The sequence below is a fragment of the Jatropha curcas genome, chromosome 1 (assembly GCF_041381405.1).
Source record: "Jatropha curcas cultivar XTBG-Jc1 chromosome 1, XTBG_Jcur_1.0, whole genome shotgun sequence".
Classification (NCBI taxonomy): Eukaryota; Viridiplantae; Streptophyta; class Magnoliopsida; order Malpighiales; family Euphorbiaceae; genus Jatropha; species Jatropha curcas.
The window spans coordinates 238,540-256,797 of record NC_143151.1 but is presented as its reverse complement, the minus strand read 5'-3'; the positions used below and the strand labels follow the sequence as shown (position 1 = coordinate 256,797).

General features: G+C 35.2%; 1 protein-coding gene across 1 annotated transcript; it reads right to left on the bottom strand.

Moving 5' to 3' along the window:
- Nucleotides 1-10,891: 10,891 nt before the first annotated feature.
- On the bottom strand, nt 10,892-13,450 carry LOC149498708 (uncharacterized). The gene is made up of 5 exons (XM_089718647.1): nt 13,397-13,450; nt 13,154-13,280; nt 12,411-12,571; nt 11,603-11,859; nt 10,892-11,514 (listed from the first exon to the last, which is right to left on the bottom strand). Exons 1-5 carry the CDS (start codon nt 13,401-13,403, stop codon nt 11,011-11,013), a joined length of 1,056 nt encoding a protein of 351 aa, XP_089574773.1. The 5' UTR covers nt 13,404-13,450; the 3' UTR covers nt 10,892-11,010.
- Nucleotides 13,451-18,258: the final 4,808 nt, after the last annotated feature.

Sequence of the window (18,258 nt, the reverse complement as noted above, 5' to 3'; positions counted from 1 at the left end):
CAGCTGCTTCTCGAGAAACTGCGATTTCTCCACTCAAAAAAGGCCTCGAAGTTCTATTCTGGCTTGAAAGCTCTGCTAGGAGGTTCTGAGACTTTAACAGAGGTTGAAGATAACAGAGGTTGAAGATGCTGATGTTTGAAGAAGAAAGCCGTTATTAGTAACGGCTAGTATTAGCCAACGACACCGTTTCATTATAAAAGAAAGAAAGAAATTAAAAGAAGAAAAACGGCGTCGCACAGCTAATAAACGCAAGTGTCAAAACACATGCAGTACACTTTCTCCTTGCTGATAACAAAAACAGTTGAGGAGTTGCAAATCTGTTACAGAGAATGAAGAGAGAGAAAGATGAGTTGTAACAGATTTTAAGAGCTAAATTTTATGTGTCATTGGTGTCCGTAAAGGTGTATAAATAACTGTATTCAGTATTGTAATCTTGCTCTGTTTTAGTTCTTCTCTTGTAACTGTCGTTCTCTCCATCTTCTTATTGAATAAAATGTATTCAGTCAAGTTTCTTCATGGTATCAGAGCAATGTTGCGCAAGTTTATTCAGTTTCTTTTTTGATTTGCTGTTTTTTTTTCTGCAACTATTACTGATTGATTCGGAAGTTTTCCTTTCTTTCTTTCCAATCGATTGCTGTTTTCCTTGATCTCCTTGATCAGTTGTTAGTTCTTCTATCTCATTCTTAATCTTTGATCCTATCATTCTTACTTTCTTTCTTTAATTTTGTTAAAATGGCTACAAATCAAAATGACTATTTGACGAATCCTTCTAATCCTTTCTATCTGCATCCAAATGAAACACCTGCTTTAGTTCTTGTTTCAGTTCCATTGAATGATTACAACTATCATTCTTGGGCCAGAGCAATGAAAATAGCGCTAGCCTCCAAAAATAAGCTAGGTTTTGTTACTGGGGCGATACCTGCACTAGTTGATCAGAATAGTGAATTGTATAATATCTGGAGCAGATGCAATACAATGGTGATTTCTTGGATCCAGAAGGCTGTGTCTCCAAACATTGCACAAAGTATCTTGTGGATAGACAATGCCTCAGAAGTATGGAGAGATTTACAAATCAGATTTTCTCAAGGGAATAATTACAGAATAGCTGATTTGTTAGATGAAATTGCAAGTCTTAAGCAAGGAGATTCCACTGTGAATGATTTTTACACACAGCTTAAGATCCTATGGGATGAGCTGTTGGTTCTTAGACCAATACCTGCTTGTACGTGTGTTAATGCATGTAATTGTGGAGCAGTTACACAATATAGAAGAAACTTTGAGCATGAACAAGTCATAAGATTCTTAAGAGGCTTAAATGAGAGATTTGAGTCTGTTAAATCTAATGTGTTAATGATGGATCCTCTTCTTGATTTAACTAAAGTTTTCTCGATGGCAATACAGCAAGAAAGGCAGATTAATCACAGTTCACAATCTGAGTCAAAGATTATGCTCAACAAGTCTTATAGACCAAATTTTGGTGCTAAAAGCTTTCCACAGCAGACATCCAGAGGACAAAGGTTTCCTGCACAAATAAATAAAACAAGAAAATGCACTTTCTGCAATGGAACTAATCATACTATAGACAGTTGCTATAAGACAATTGGCTACCCTCCAGGATTCAAGCCGAGAAACAACTACAATTCAGGCAGACCAAATGTGATTGCAAATGCAGCAGTCAATGCAGTTTATGGAGATCAACAGAATCCTTCTTATTATCAAAATGCAAGTGAATTTTATGATCCTAACTCTAATGTGTTTCCTATTCAAGCTGTGGAGAATAAATTCACAAACTGTACAAGCAGTGCAACTCAACAGCAACCATCTGAAGCAACTATTTCTTTTACACTGGATCAATATAACAAGATTATGACACTCATTAATCAAGATTCAGCAGATGGCACAGCACATACAATCAATAGAGAGCATGCAGTCAATAGCATCATGGCAACCAATGATCAGCAATCAGCAATTTCCATATCTAATCAAACACAGAAAACAGGTATATTAAAATCTGTATCTAATTCTGTGTGGATTTTGGACAGTGGAGCTACAGATCATATATGCAAGTCTCTTGATATGTTTACAACCTTCAAAAGAATTTCACCAATAAGAGTAAAGTTGCCAAATGGAGAATATCTATTAGCTCATTTTTCTGGCACTGTTGTTTTTTCAGAAGTATTTTTCCTTAAAGATGTGCTGTATATACCCGGATTTGCTTTCAATCTTGTCTCAGTTACAAGCCTTATTGCTCAACTACGTTGTTCACTCTTTCTCTATAATGATCTATGCTTAATCCAGGATTTCAAGACCTGGAAGATGATTGGTATAGCTAAAGTGTTCCATGGACTCTACAAGTTGCTGCAAAATGAAGATCCTAAGAAGTTTACTGATGTTAGACAAAAGAAAGCAGTACTGGCTGCTACTACATTGTTTAGTACTCAGTGTAGTAATAATAATTTGTGGCATTTTAGATTTGGTCATGTTCCTAAGACCAGATTATCCATTTTATGTACCAAACATCCAGAAATTCATATGAATAAGACTGATTTACCTTGTGATATCTGCCATATGGCAAAGCAGAAGAAACTTTCTTTTCCTGTTAGTGTAACTATGTCTCAATCTCCTTTTGATTTGTTACACATGGATATCTGGGGTCCAGTTGGCACTGTTTCTTGGACAGGGCATAGATATTTCTTGACTATAGTTGATGATCATATCAGATTCTTGTGGGTCTACCTGTTAAAGGAGAAGAGTGAAGTTAGGCCTTTAGTCAAACAATTTGTTAAGATGGTAGCAACACAGTTTGACAAAAGAGTTAAAAGCATCAGATCTGATAACGGTGCAGAATTCTTGATGAAAGATTACTATGCAGCAGAGGGTATATTACATCAAACTACTTGTCCAGAAACCCCAGAGCAAAATGCAGTTGTAGAACGAAAGCATCAGCATATACTCAATGTCACAAGAAGTCTTTTGTTTCAAGCTAATTTGCTAAAGATTTTTTGGAATTTTGCTGTACTGCATGCCACTTATCTCATTAATAGAATTTCAACTCCACTATTGCAGGAATGCTCTCCGTATGAAAAGCTTTATCATAGCCTGCCAGATCTTTCAACCTTAAAGGTTTTTGGGAGCTTGTGTTATGCCAATACTTTACAGGCTGGGAGAACTAAGTTGGAACCAAGAGCTCAAAAATGTGTGTTTTTAGGCTACAAAGAGGGTACCAAAGGGTATTTAATGCTGAATTTGCATACTAGAGGATTACTGGTTTCAAGGAATGTCATATTCTATGAAACTATTTTTCCTTATTCAGAAAAACAGTTTCAACCATTATTGCCTCAAGTTAATGACACATATGCAGATGCAGACTGTGTTCCTATGTTACCTGCAGCAGATGCAGTCACTGCAGCAGATGTAGTTGATGCTTCTATGCAAGATAATGGCTCAAGAAGATCCACAAGGACAAGGAGAGCTCCTCAATACCTGCAGGATTACCATTGTAATCTGACCTATCATAATCAAACTATGCCTATTGCTTCTACGCAGCATTCTATTTCCCAAGTGCTTACATATTCTCAGTTGTCTCCTTCCTATAAACATTTTATTTTAAATGTTTCTTGTCTTCAAGAACCAAAAACCTATGCACAAGCTGTTAAACATCTTATATGGAGGGAAGCTATGGATAAGGAGCTTGAAGCTTTGGCTTTAAATAATACCTGGATTGTGGTTCCTCTTCCACCAAATAGGGTGCCTATTGGTTGTAAATGGGTGTATAAAACAAAATTGAAGTCAGATGGTTCTGTAGAGAGGCACAAGGCAAGACTTGTTGCCAAGGGTTACACACAGGTTGAGGGCCAGGACTTCTTTGATACGTTTTCTCCTGTAGCTAAAGTTACAACTATTAGACTTCTCTTATCTTTAGCTACAATGAAAGAGTGGTTTTTGGAGCAGCTTGATGTCAACAATGCTTTTCTTCACGGTGATTTGCATGAAGAAATTTATATGGAGGCTCCTTTGGGGTTGCAGGTTCCTGTTGGTTCAGTGTGTAAGTTGCAGAAGAGTTTATGTGGCTTGAAACAAGCTAGTAGACAATGGTTTCACAAGTTAACAGATTTCCTTGTTGCTATTGGCTATCAACAATCACAATCAGATCATTCTCTATTCACTAAATCAAAGGGGGAAAAATTTACTGCCTTATTGATTTATGTAGATGATATTGTTCTAGCAGGAAATGATTCTTCAGAAATTACCTCAGTCAAAGCTTCTCTGGATGCCAAATTCAAGATAAAAGATCTTGGTAAGCTACGGTACTTTCTGGGATTGGAAATTGCTAGGTCAAAGGTAGGTTTACATATATGTCAGAGAAAGTATGCACTAGAGCTCCTGACTGAGTATGGAGTTTTGGGTGCTAAGCCTTCCTCCTCTCCTATGGATTATAATGTAAAACTGTCCAAAGATGATGGTGACTTGTTGAGTGATGTAACTGGTTACAGAAAACTAGTGGGGTAACTTGTAACATCCTAGTGAGTTGAGTTGAGTCATTTCATAGAGGTAAGTTGAGTTGGGTTGAATCAAACCTTGTTGGGGTAGAAACGAGAGTATAAGTGGACTTATGTGAATGTAAAGTTAGGACTTGCTTGCATTAAAACATACAGCTTGGGTATGAAGTTGTAGCCTTTGTACACTTGAGGTACCAATTAGATATGTTACACAGCCAACTCACTTCTTCTAGAGACTACCCGTTCTTATCAGTTCACTTTCCTATTTTCATGTTTATCATTCTCTTCTTACTTGTCCCGCCCATTTTCTTTCCATTGTCAACATAGTTAAGCATTAAGTCAACTGCAAGTAAGTAGAATTCCTTGAAGTGTGATGTTATTTCCTATTTCATTGAGTTATATTGGAGATGAGTTATGAGAATTCTTGTGTATAGGAGAAGAAAGTTCAAAAGTTGCAAAAAAGAGAAGCTAAAACAGAGTCCCAGCTTTTTGAAACCAAGGTTTGATATCTCTTGTTATTTCCCATGTTCTTTGCATGAAAACTTGTATGGAGTGTTGTTCATGAGAATTCTTGTTGAGTATTGTTGAATGAAAGAAGTGGGAAGGAGGTGAAAACAGGGGATGAATATATGAAGTGGAAACAGAGTTTGCTGGAAATTTTACCAGCAACTTTATCTTGATTTTGACCCTATTAAATGATGGAACTAGGAATTGTCATAGAAGAGTTTTTTGTTCCTCTATGTGTTATCTTTACGTGGGCTTTTGAATCACTCAATTTGAAGTTGTATATTGAGAGTTATGGCCAAAAGAACACAGACTGCACAATCTGGAAACACGTCGCGCGCCCGCGCGGTCTGGAAAGCAAGTCGCGCTCGCGACTATCACATGCGCGGTCGCGACTTCAGCCAGAAGCTCTCTGACTCTCAGTTTGCGCATTTCGCGCTCGCGAACTCCACAAGCGCGCTCGCGACTTCATCTCGCGCTCGCGACTTGTGCTGCGCGGTCGCGACTTCGGCCAGAAACACACTGACTCTCAGGATGCACAAGTCGCGCTCGCGACTTTCACATACGCGGTCGCGACTTGAGCCAGAAAGACTCTCGCGCTCGCGATGTTGCAAGGCACGCTCGCGACTTATGCTGTGACACTCTTTTGCCCTTCATTTGCTATGTAATTACATTCCTTTGCTCAACATGCATGCATCCAATCATTTTTCAACAAAAATACAACATAAGAACATGGATGAAAACAACATACAAGCATTCATATGATGTGAAATCAAATCAACATGATGAACTATGAAGTTATGCAACCATTTATGTATTATGGTGTTATATTATTGACATGTACATAATAAGCTCCATTGAGGTTAGGGAGAAACCATGTAGATAAGGCTATGTCGCGACATAGAATAGCAGATCTGCGCCCCATACAGTTTGGAACTCCGGCTACAGGCCGTTGAGTGGATATGATTAAACCGTGCGGTGCAAATCCGGTTAGGGGCACCAAAGCGGACAGTATCTCACTAGGTCATACAGTGGCATAGGCGAATCCGGTTCGGGGCCTATAGCCTACAGTATTCATACAGTTTATCTTATCACTTCGGTTTCACTATAACCTTATGGAGCCATACAGATATCTTGACATAACATTGCATGAATCATACAGTATACTATACAGCAAGAAAGATCATCAAGTGAAACATGACAGTATCATGATATGTGTGCTTACATTCCATATGCGAGTAAATGTGTATTTATTTCCACATATGTATGTGCTTATATGTTTCTTCATTCATTGTGATATTCACTGAGTTTAATCAAAGTTGCAGAGTTCATACAGCATAAAGAACATTAGGTAAGATCATGAAAGTATAATGTTATATATGCTCACAAGTTTATTTATTTAATTCTTAAGAAGCCATACAGTCATGAGTTGTTATTAATCATAATTTATATGATGTGACTAAAAGGGCATAAGTCATACAGCATAATGAATAGCAAGTAAGACAATGAACATATACTGTTATGTATTCTTACATATTTATTGATTTCATGCAGACAACACAATGAACAGCAGGTAAGACCATGATAGTATCATAATGTGTAATATAAGGTTCATGTAAAGGAGTTATGAGAGAAGTAGATTAATTATGTTTATGAGTTAGAAGTTTATTCGTTGCTACAAAGAGACATTCATGTTAAAATTTACTGATTCTATGAGTATCAATGCTTTATGAAATTGGTATTTGAAGTTAGTTGCCATCGCACTTTGTTTAGTATGTGAATTATGAGCACCACTGAGTTTTATACTCAGCGCGTCGATTTTCATCACGCGCAGGTTGAAGATCGTGGTTGCTACTTGAAGACTTGAGGAGTCCTATCAAAGCAGAAGTGCTTAATTTGGTCATAATAGATTGAGAGATGTATAATTAAGAATTATGGCATGTATTAAGATTTATGGCATGTATAATTCTTTTATTGTTAGAGCTTATGTGATTGTAAATATAAGTGAAACATGTAATTATTTTGGTGTAAGTAGTTGGAGATAAGAATAATATTTATGAAATGATTGAAGATGAAATAGTTTACTATAGTTGGTATGATGAGGTCATGAAAACTTGATATAGATTCTGAATGAAATTAATTGCTAGATATTAAATACTTTGAGGATTTATACAATTATGTAAAGATATATATATATAAAGGGTTATTGTGTTATGATGATTCTTGGAGATGTTGGAAGTTTAGAGTGTAACTGGGAGTGTTTATATTCTTATTTTGCATACAGTATGATATCAGCATGACAGGATATAAGTTCAACCAGATTGTAGCGCCTCGGCTCGGTTCATTCGGGTTAACGGGTGGACCGGGAAGGGGTGTTACATAACTCTTGTATCTCACTACCACAAGGCCAGATATCACTTATGCTGTCAATACCTTGAGCCAATTTCTATCTGCACCAAGAACATCTCATTATCAAGCTTTGCTCAAGGTTCTCAGATATGTTAAATCTAGTCCTGGTAATGGCTTATTCTATAAAGCTAGTTCAGCACCCAAGCTCACTGCCTTCAGCGACTCCGATTGGGCCGGTTGCCCTGATACAAGGCGATCCATAACAGGTTATGCAATTTACCTGGGAGATTCCTTGATCAGCTGGCGATCGAAGAAGCAAGTGACTGTGTCCAGATCCTCTTCAGAAGCAGAGTATCGAGCTCTTGCTGTTACAACCTGTGAGCTTCAATGGTTGAGCTATATATTGTCAGATCTTGGTCATGATTTATCTGCACCCATCAGTATCTTTTGTGATAATCAATCTGCAATTTATCTCACAGCTAACCCTGCCTTTCATGAGCGATCGAAGCATATAGAGATAGATTGCCATTTTATTCGAGAAAAAGTTAATTCTGGCCTTGTTCATCTTATGCCTATTTCTACAGAGTTGCAGCTTGCTGACTTGTATACCAAATCCCTTTCCCCTTCTCGCTTTAAGTTTCTCATGTCCAAACTGGGCATGTCTGATATCCATGGCCCAGCTTGCGGGGGGGTAACAGAGGTTGAAGATAACAGAGGTTGAAGATGCTGATGTTTGAAGAAGAAAGCCGTTATTAGTAACGGCTAGTATTAGCCAACGACACCGTTTCATTATAAAAGAAAGAAAGAAATTAAAAGAAGAAAAACGGCGTCGCACAGCTAATAAACGCAAGTGTCAAAACACATGCAGTGCACTTTCTCCTTGCTGATAACAAAAATAGTTGAGGAGTTGCAAATCTGTTACAGAGAATGAAGAGAGAGAAAGATGAGTTGTAACAGATTTTAAGAGCTAAATTTTATGTGTCATTGGTGTCCGTAAAGGTGTATAAATAACTGTATAGAGCATCTTGTGTGAAGTAAGTTTTTGGTGAATTCTTCTCTATTCAGTATTGTAATCTTGCTCTGTTTTAGTTCTTCTCTTGTAACTGTCGTTCTCTCCATCTTCTTATTGAATAAAATGTATTCAGTCAAGTTTCTTCAGACTTTATCTGTAAATTCGAATAAGGTGGTTTAACATGCTGTGAGGATGCAGTCATATCAGAAGACAAAGCGTCGACTTCTTGATCACAAGTGGAAGAAGCAGCTGGAAGTACTTCATCTTGATTCTGAGGTTCGGTTGTTAGAGACGATTCAGTAACACTCGGTAGTGCCACAATTGTTTCAATAACAACTACATCCTCTTGTGATGAAGCTAACTCATCTGCTGTGGCTTCAATATCTCCTTCAGGTACTTCTTATTCAGCTTCATCAGAGGAAGGATCCTGTAAGCCAGAGCAAAACAATAAATATTGAAGGAACTCAATCAATTGATGCATAAATTTTCTAAATTGGATAAGTTGCTTCTCTGATGCAGGAACTTCATTTTTTGGAGCCTGGATAACTTGTTCAGGTATTTCTGACTCAACTGTACTGTCTTCTTTTTCAAGGTCAGGTACTGAACAATGCTCAACATTGTGAACAACAACTTTAGCTTCTACTATAAGAGTATCATTCACAAGATACTTTTCATTAGGATCTTTTATTTTGCTAAGAGGAATAAAAGATGTGAAACCCCAAGCAACTTCTTTTGTTTTGAATACATGGCCATTGGTTGTTTCTGCAAACTATACGTTAGTATTGGGCTTAGCCTCACCATAATTCAAGATATGAGCATATATAATATCAAAATAGGTTATTAATATATCATTCCTATGTCAACTATTGTATGCGTTAGATATAGTTATAGGGGACAATCCTCCACTTGACTCGTAATTTGGCGAAAATTTGTATGGTCGAGAGAACTCGAAAGTTAGAACCTCGTGCCCCTTATATTTTTTTTAAGGAAAACTTAGAAATTGCATTAAGAAAAACCCCACTAATAATTAGTCTGAACAAGAAAAACAATAGAGGGTGAAACATCTTCAAACCAAAATAGTTACTCAAAAGTAGAAAAGAGAGTTTCTTTAGCTAAATTATAAGCGACTCCTTTGCCGGTTCGATAAACATGAGACAAAGAACAAGTAGAAAAGCACTGAATGAATTCTTTAAGAATTAGTAATATGCTTCCCACTCCTCACATTAGTATCCACATTACCATTTCTGACGGTAGCATTGTTATTGAATTGATTAATTACTGAAAAACTAAAATCCACATCTCTGCTCCATCCATTAGGCAAGCTTGATGAATCAGCAACTTCCAGATATATTGGCAAACAATCTACTCGGTTTCCCTTTGGGAAAATAAGCAATCGCCTAACAAATGTACCACAAACAAGAAAACAAATCTTAAAAAAAAAAATTGTTTAACTATTTAGTAAATTTAAAAACTTCTTAAATATGCTAATCGACTAACTACTACAAGTCGAAGATTTAAAAGTTTAAGATTCGGAGATATTTAATTAAATTATATAATCACTAATTCGCTCGATTCAGTAATTTTGATGCTTACGAACCACAGGCAGAATGAGTAACCCATGTTTTAAGTATCACTGATATTGAGAAATTCGTAATTAATAGCCTAACAATTTAGGCACATTTAAAAAAAAAAAAACAAAAATAGTACTGGATCAGTATGATTAGTCGAAAATATAGATTCAAAATACAATGTTGGGAATAGAAATGTCACTAGATTATATTACCATGTACAGTCACCCGCAGGGAATATGTCTGAATACAATTTCTTTATTTATAATTATTATGTGAATATGAAATGTAATAATATATTTTTTCATACACTTTTAGAAATAAGAAAAAGAATATATACTTAGGTAAATTCTAATAAGTTAAAAATATGTTTATTATAATATAATTGTTTAACCAAATATATACTACCCAAAAAGAAAAAAAAAAAAAAAGAGAGGGTTCACAATGGAAAAAAATATATATAATGTCGTTTTTAAATTATAAATAAATTTGCCAGATTCCGCCAACAAAACAATGATCAAAATGTATAAATTTTACATGGGTCAAAAAATTAACATAGTACTTAATCTAGTCATATCATTTGGATTTTGGAGCACATCATGATGTCACACTTCTATTTTAAGACCAATTCATTATTGAAATTTTTTTAAAAAATATAATTTATTCTAAATTTATCATGAGAAATATTCACAGGATAAACCCAAATAGGAAAATCAACTAATCAATCAATCTATTTTCAATAAGTATCAAATTTCGTATTATATACAATGCTAATTAATAATTAAAACATTAAAATTATATATATATATTATTTTTGTAATAAACCCGATTATATTAAGCTCAATTATGAAATAAACCCGATTTAAAAATTTTAAAATATTTTTCATTTAACTTGAAAAGTAAACCTAGCTCCCTCCTCATTCATGATAGTTAAAATAAATCCATTATTTTTTTTGAAATTATAAAACACAATAATTTATTTCAATGATATTATAAATTCAGTACAATAATGAATAAATTCAATCCAAAAGAAAAAAAGATTGCACAATTCAATTCATTAAAAGGGACATTAAGCATTTCAAAGACCTAACTCCTCCTTGTAAAGTTTCCAACGAATATTAGCTAATGCTGATTTCTCTTTTGCTCTAACCCACTCAGCATTAGCTTGCTTCATTTCCTCTTCAAGCTTTGTTTTTTTCTCCAGAAGAGATTTTCTACGATTCTCAGCTGCTTCTACAGTGGCTTCAGCAGTAGGGATTATTTCTTGATACTCTTTTAATCGAGAGGCAAGATCTTCAAGAACTGTTTTCTTTTGCAAATCGTTTGTATTTGGAATAAGTGTACGAATTATTTCTTCAATATTGCCAAAGACGTTAGCCTGTTGGATAGCCTCTAATGACATGTTAAAGAATCCTGCCAAAGCTTCATTTTTTCGCTGCAAATTATGAGGCTGAGGTGAAACTGAAATATCATCGGTTGAAGATGATCTTTGGGTTGTAGTTCTGCTTGAAAGCTCTGTTAGGAGATTCTTAGATTTAGTTTGCACATCTTGGGAGGATTCTTTAGGCTCGACGTGAGGATCCTGTCATGGCAGCCAAAAAAAAATATATATATATTTTCTTTTGAGAAAGAAAATTCAAGAAAACCTGTCTTTTAATGGAAAGAATTACCTTTGAAAGTTCCTTTTCCTTAGCGATCACTGGAGGAGGTGGTGGAGGAGGTGGTGGTGCCTGGATGCTTTGTTGTTCAGGTTTTTTTGGCTCGACTGATACTGAAGGATGCATAACATCGCTGACAGTAAGTTCAGCTTCTATTATAAGAGTATCGTCCAGAAGATAATTTTCTTTAGGATCTCTTATATTGCTAAGAGGAACAAAAGATGGGAAACCCCAATTATCTTGTTTTGCATTGAATTCATGTGTTGTTTCTGCAAAATATACATAAAGTTTAAGCCACATATATATAGTATTGGCTTAGCCTCACCAGAATTCAAGACGTGAACATATATAATATCAAAATAGGTTATGCATTATTTTCATGTCAACTATGATATGCATTAGATATAATTACAAAGGGTACATCCTCCTCCTGTCGATAAATTCGAACATGAGATCGTCCGCTCTTTACGTTAGTAAAAAGTTCAATAAGACCACATGTGATTAATTAGCATAATAGAATACTTGTTGATAATTCAATTTAGAAACTTTTATACATTTTCATAAAGATTAGTTAGAGGGAGTGATTGTATTAGAGACGTGCTAGCCTACTAAATGGCACAGGTTACGCCAGACACAATACATGTTTTATTTCAATTTCACCCTACATAATATCAGTAATATTAAAACTACTTAATTAACATTCTCAAAGGACATTACAATCTTTTCACCTGTTTTGCACGGTAGCTGTGCCTAACACAAGTTATGCAAAAAATGTTTTCCTCGAACCAAAAAAAAAGGAACTTAAAGTTAAATCAATTACCTTTTCTGAATGTAGACTTGCTATTGGATTGATTAATAACTGCAAAACTAAATTTTGCTTTTCTGCTCCATCCAGAAGGCAAATTTGCTTCATCAGCAACATCCAGATATATTGACAGATAATCATCTACGTGGTCTCCTTTTGGGAAAACATTCAAACGCCTGATAAATTTACAAAACAACAAAAACAGGAAGATATTTAACAAGAAGACATTAAGTGTCAATATTGGAATTGTTACTGCAAATAATAATTTTGAATTAAAAAAAAAAAAGAACTTTCACTGATTAATGAATAATAATTTAGGCTTTGTTTTTTTTATAAAAAAAAGTCAGTTTTTCATGCATAAAAAATTATATTACAAACTTATATTCGTTGAGCCAATGCAACTACTCATAGATTTTGACCCATAATATAATATTTAGGACTCAACAAAACACGAAAAAAACCAATGGAATTGAATTATATGATTCAGTTTGATTTTAGTTTTGATAGAAAAAATTAAAAATTGTCTGTTTAGTTCGTTTTTTATTATATTAAACCGGGAAATCCAACTATTTTAAAACCTAAATTGATCTAACTAAAAAAAAAAAAAAATCAAATCGAACTGGTTTAGTTTAATTAGTCTTTTTTTATTCAAAAATTATGTTTATTCCGTTTAATCTAGTTTAATTCAGTTGAAACAAACTAACCCAAGTGCTTATTCTAATAATATTAGCTACAGGTAGCCAAGAAATTAATTATACCATTTAGAGGCACCAACATTGAATATATCTGAATACAGTTCCTTGTCAGTAATGTCGGAAAATTTTTTAATTCTCCATTGGAATTTCGATGAAACAAGCTCAACCACATTAGCGGTAGTTTTGACATCTGCAACAAGAAATTAGCAACAAAATTTGGAAAAAGAAAATCTGAATAAATTTAAAAAAAAAAAAAAAAAAAAGCTTTTGGCTATGATATGATCAAATAGAAAATTTCATATATACCTCCCATGGCTTAATTAATGACTTTTGACTCTAAATGCAAAGTTCTTCACAATCATATGATAATAAACATTCTTCTGCCATAGATATATATATATATATAGCTCTCTTATTCTTTCCCATCTCTCACTTTTCCATTTTAATGATTCCTTTCTTTTGCTTTTTGATGATAAAAAGGAATTACCATTTATTTTATCTTTTTTATTCCCTTTCCCTTTCACTTTTTGATGATAAAAAGGAATTACCATTCCGTTAAGAAATATATTAAGAGTTATGAGCGAAATGTAAAATTTTCGATATTTTATTAAGCCGATTTTAGAAAAATTTTAAAACTAAGTTCGACCGTCATATATTAACAATCAATTCATTTCATTCACATGAATTATACAAGAAAATTTTTATTTTTTTAAGGTAATTCCACAAGTGAATCTTCTAATTCTTTCTTATGTTAAGACCAAAATTAACAACATGAAATTCATTTCATTTAATATTCATTTCTAAATAAATTATAACGAATGTAAATATTTATAAATCAATTCTAAATAATCAATATGGAAATATAAGGCCTGAACCCCAGGTTTGGACTTTGAGGAGCAATCTGAAATTCCGAATACATTCAACAAAATATGGATAATGTTATAAAATAAAACGGGAACCCGTAACCTAATGACTTAACCTCAGCTTGTATAAAGAGTCAAGTTTGAGTTTTCCTAATGTCTTCTACGAAGAAATAGAAGAAATGGTTTCATTAACAGAAGAAATTGTCAATTGAAAAACTTAGCCAAACTTCAGGTTCAGTGCAGCATGAAACAGAACAAAAAAGACTGCATACACTGAAGCTATGTCCTCGGGAAATCTAAACCTTTTTCTTCAGGTTCTCCTTCAAGGGTTTCCAATGGACGTTAACTAGCTCCAGTTTTTCTTTTGCTCCAAGCCATTCAGTGTTGGCCTGCTTCATTTCCTCTTTCAGACTTTGCAATTCTTCCAAATCTTCAGCTGTTTCTTGATTGACCTTTTCCAGCTGTCTTGCAAATGATTTCTTATGAGCAAGAAGCTCCTCCTTCTGGGTAATTAAGCGCCGAATTTCAGCCTCTAGTTTTTCTTCTTCATCTAACAGCCTTGAGAATTCAGCATCCAATGAACTTAGTTTTAGGAAACCCTTCCTAAAACTAGATAACTCTCTGTCTACATTTTTTTTTCTTCTTCGTCTTTCTGCTGTGTGTTGTGTATTTGTGTGCTGCCTCTGACTCTATTTATAGGCAGGTTAACGCGTAGGAATACCGTGTACAACTCCATTGCCTTCTATTTTGACTATGCATAGGAATGCCGTGTACAATTCCATTGCTTTCAATTTTCGACTTCCTTTATCTTTCTTTCAAATTTATTGTGGGTCCCACTTGAGTGGGCACTGCACAACATTCTTTTTATGAGACAATCTTGCGTCGAGATCTGTCGCTTTCTCGGAAAGAGATGTTTTCCGAGCTTGAGCAGCTTCTGCAATGGTGGTAGAAATAGGTGTACTCTCTCTAGATTCTGCCAACCAAGACACAAAATGTTCAAGAACTATTTTCTCAAGCAAATTATCTGTATGCAGAATAATTGCATGCATAATTTGCTCAATATTGCCAAAGGCATCAGCTCGTTGTATAACTTTTCCTCCCATATTCAAAAAGCATTCCAATGCTTCTCGAGAAACTGCCATTTCTCTACTCAAAAACGGCCTCGAAGTTCTATTCTGGCTTGAAAGCTCTGCTAGGAGGTTCTGAGACTTTGTCTGCAAATTTGAATTAACATGCTGTGAAGATGCGGCCATATCAGAAGACAAAGCGTCGACTTCTTGATGACAAGTGGAAGAAGCAGCTGGAAGTACTTCATCTTGATTCTGAGGTTCGGTTGTTAGAGACGATTCAGTAACACTCGGTAGTGCCCCAATTGTTTCAATAACAACTACATCCTCTTGTGATAAAGGTAACTCATCTGCTGTGGCTTCAATATCTCCTTCAGGTACTTGTTGTTCAGCTTCATCAGAGGAAGGATGCTGTATGCCAGAGCAAAACAATAAATATTGAAGGAGTTAGCAGTTAAGAATTATATACTCAATACTTTTATTTTCTTAACCAGTAATAAACCCAAATTAACTCAATCAATTGGTGCATAAATTTTCTAAATTGGATAACTTGCTTCTCTGATGCAGGAACTGTCAATAACAGCTGTATAGTGAGTCAATATCAGCTGTAATTATTGTATATATCTTTACTAATTTGCTATAATTCTGGTATTTAATAGCTGTAATCTGGGGATTTATTGGGGATGTAAATATGGGATCTGATGTGCTTAAATTTAGGAATATTGTAGGCTATCTCTTGTATAAATGTATATGATACAGAAGCATGAAGGGAGACAGAATTTTCTCCAAATTCTTTTGTCTTGTTATGGTATCAGAGCCTTACGAGATACCTCTCTTGTGTTTTCTTGTTTGAGATAGTTCTCATCTTGTGTTGTTTTTTTCCCCTTTTTCATATCATCTTGGTTTTCTAATCATGGAAAAATCTGACGTTGTTGCTTGCATCAAATTCACAGGCAAGAATTACTTTGCTTGGGAATTTCAATTCAAGATTTATGTTCAGGGAAAAGACTTATGGGGACTTGTTGATGGTTCGACTAGTAAGCCGACGGATTCAACTAAAATAGCTGAATGGGAAACAAAAGATGCTCGTGTGAAAAGCTGGTTGTTGCAAACAATGGATCCTTCCATTGCTGCCAACCTCAGACCATTCAAAACAGTGAAAGCGATGTGGGAGTATCTAAAAAAAGTGTATGCTCAAGATAATTCAGCTAGGCGTTTTCAACTGGAGCAAGATGTGTCCACTTACACGCAGGGAAATTTGTCAATCCAGGAATATTATTCGGGTTTTGTTGCTTTGTGGACTGAATATACTGAGATTTTATATGCTTCTATTCCTGAAGCATCTTTGGAGACAGTCATAACCCTTCATCAAACTAGTCAAAGAGATCGTTTTTTGATGAATCTCAGATCTGAATTTGAGATTGTCAGATCCAATTTGTTGGCTAGGACTAACATTCCATCTTTGGATGATTGTTTGAGTGAATTGCTTAGGGAGGAACAACGTCAAAAGACGCAGCATGCCTTAGAACAGCAAGGCAGCTCATCCAATGTTCTCAATGTTGCGTATGCAGCACAAACCAAAACTCGGAACCTGGCTGGAGTCCAATGTTACAGCTGCAAAGGATTTGGTCATATTGCAAGTCAATGTTCCCGAAAATTTTGCAACTATTGCAAAACTAAGGGACATATTATTTCAGAGTGTAGAAAGCGTCCCCAGAATCGTACATCTCAGGCTTTGCATGCTTCAACAACCAATCATTTGGCGGCAAAAACATCGAATAATGCTTCTCAACAAGCTGTTCCTGTACTTACTCAAGAGGCAGTTCAACAAATAGTCATTTCAGCTCTTTCTGCACTTGGAATTACGGGTAAAAACAAATCCCTCTCTAAAATCTGGCTTTGTGATTCAGCTGCATGAAATCACATGACTCCATCACTTGACAATCTGTGTAACATTAAAAAATATGATGGGCACTTGAAAATCGAGACTGCTAGTGGGAATCATGTTTCCATTATGGCTACTGGTGATATTTCTTCCTCTCCTTTTCTGAAGAATGTTTTTATTGCTCCTAAAATCACTACAAATTTATTATCTGTTGGACAAATAGTGGAGAATAATTGTGAAGTCATTTTTTCTCCCTCTGGTTGTGTTGTGCAGGAGGTAATGACGGGGAAAACGGTAGCAAAGGGACCTAAATGGGGCAGATTGTTTCCTCTTAATATCCCTGAACCGACCAAGCTTCAAAGTGTGTCTTCTTTTCTAACTACTTCAGTTCAAGATGAATATCAATTATGGCATACGAAGTTGGGTCATCCTAATGATAAGACTATTTCTCTTTTGTTTAATTCTGGTGTGTTGGGAACTAAAACCTTGTCTAAAAATATTGATTTTAATTGTTCTAGTTGCAAAATGGGTAAAAGCAAAACCTTACCTTTTCCATCTCATGCTACTCATAAAAATGAATCTTTTGATTTAATCCATAGTGATGTTTGGGGAATTTCACCTGTTATTTCTCATAATCATTACAAATATTTTGTAACGTTCATTGATGATTACAGTCGCTTCACTTGGATCTATTTTTTACGACAAAAATCAGAGGTCTTTGATGTTTTCCAAAAATTTTTAGCCTTAATCGAAAATCAGTATTCTAAGACTATCAAAATCTTGCGTTCTGATTCGGGTGGGGAATACATGTCACAAAAATTCCAAGTTTTTCTTCAATCAAAAGGGATTCTATCTCAACGAAGTTGTCCATATACCCCTCAGCAAAATGGTGTGGCTGAGCGAAAAAATCGCCATTTACTTGATGTGGTTCGAACTTTGCTCATTGAATCATTTGTTCCACCAAAATTTTGGGTTGAAGCCTTATCCACTGCCGTACATCTCATAAATCGACTTCCCTGTAACGTCCCATTTTCTATTGAATCGAGTTGATGCTTAGAGTCGAGTCGGGCTGATCTAAAACCCGGTTCGAGCCATTAGAGTCTAGAGTGGGCTAGAATGAAATAAGGAGAAGAAGTGGACTTACTTGAAGGAAACAAAAAGATCAAAGTATAAGGATTAGGACTTACTTGCACAAAAAGATAAAGTTGAGGTATTGAGTTGTACCATTTTGACACTTGAGGTACCATTTGGTAATTTTCACATAAAAATCAATGTAATTCTAGAGACTACCCGTGAGTTCCATTTCATTTTCATTTCTTCATCCTTATCTTCATCTTCTTCCTCTATTTTCCT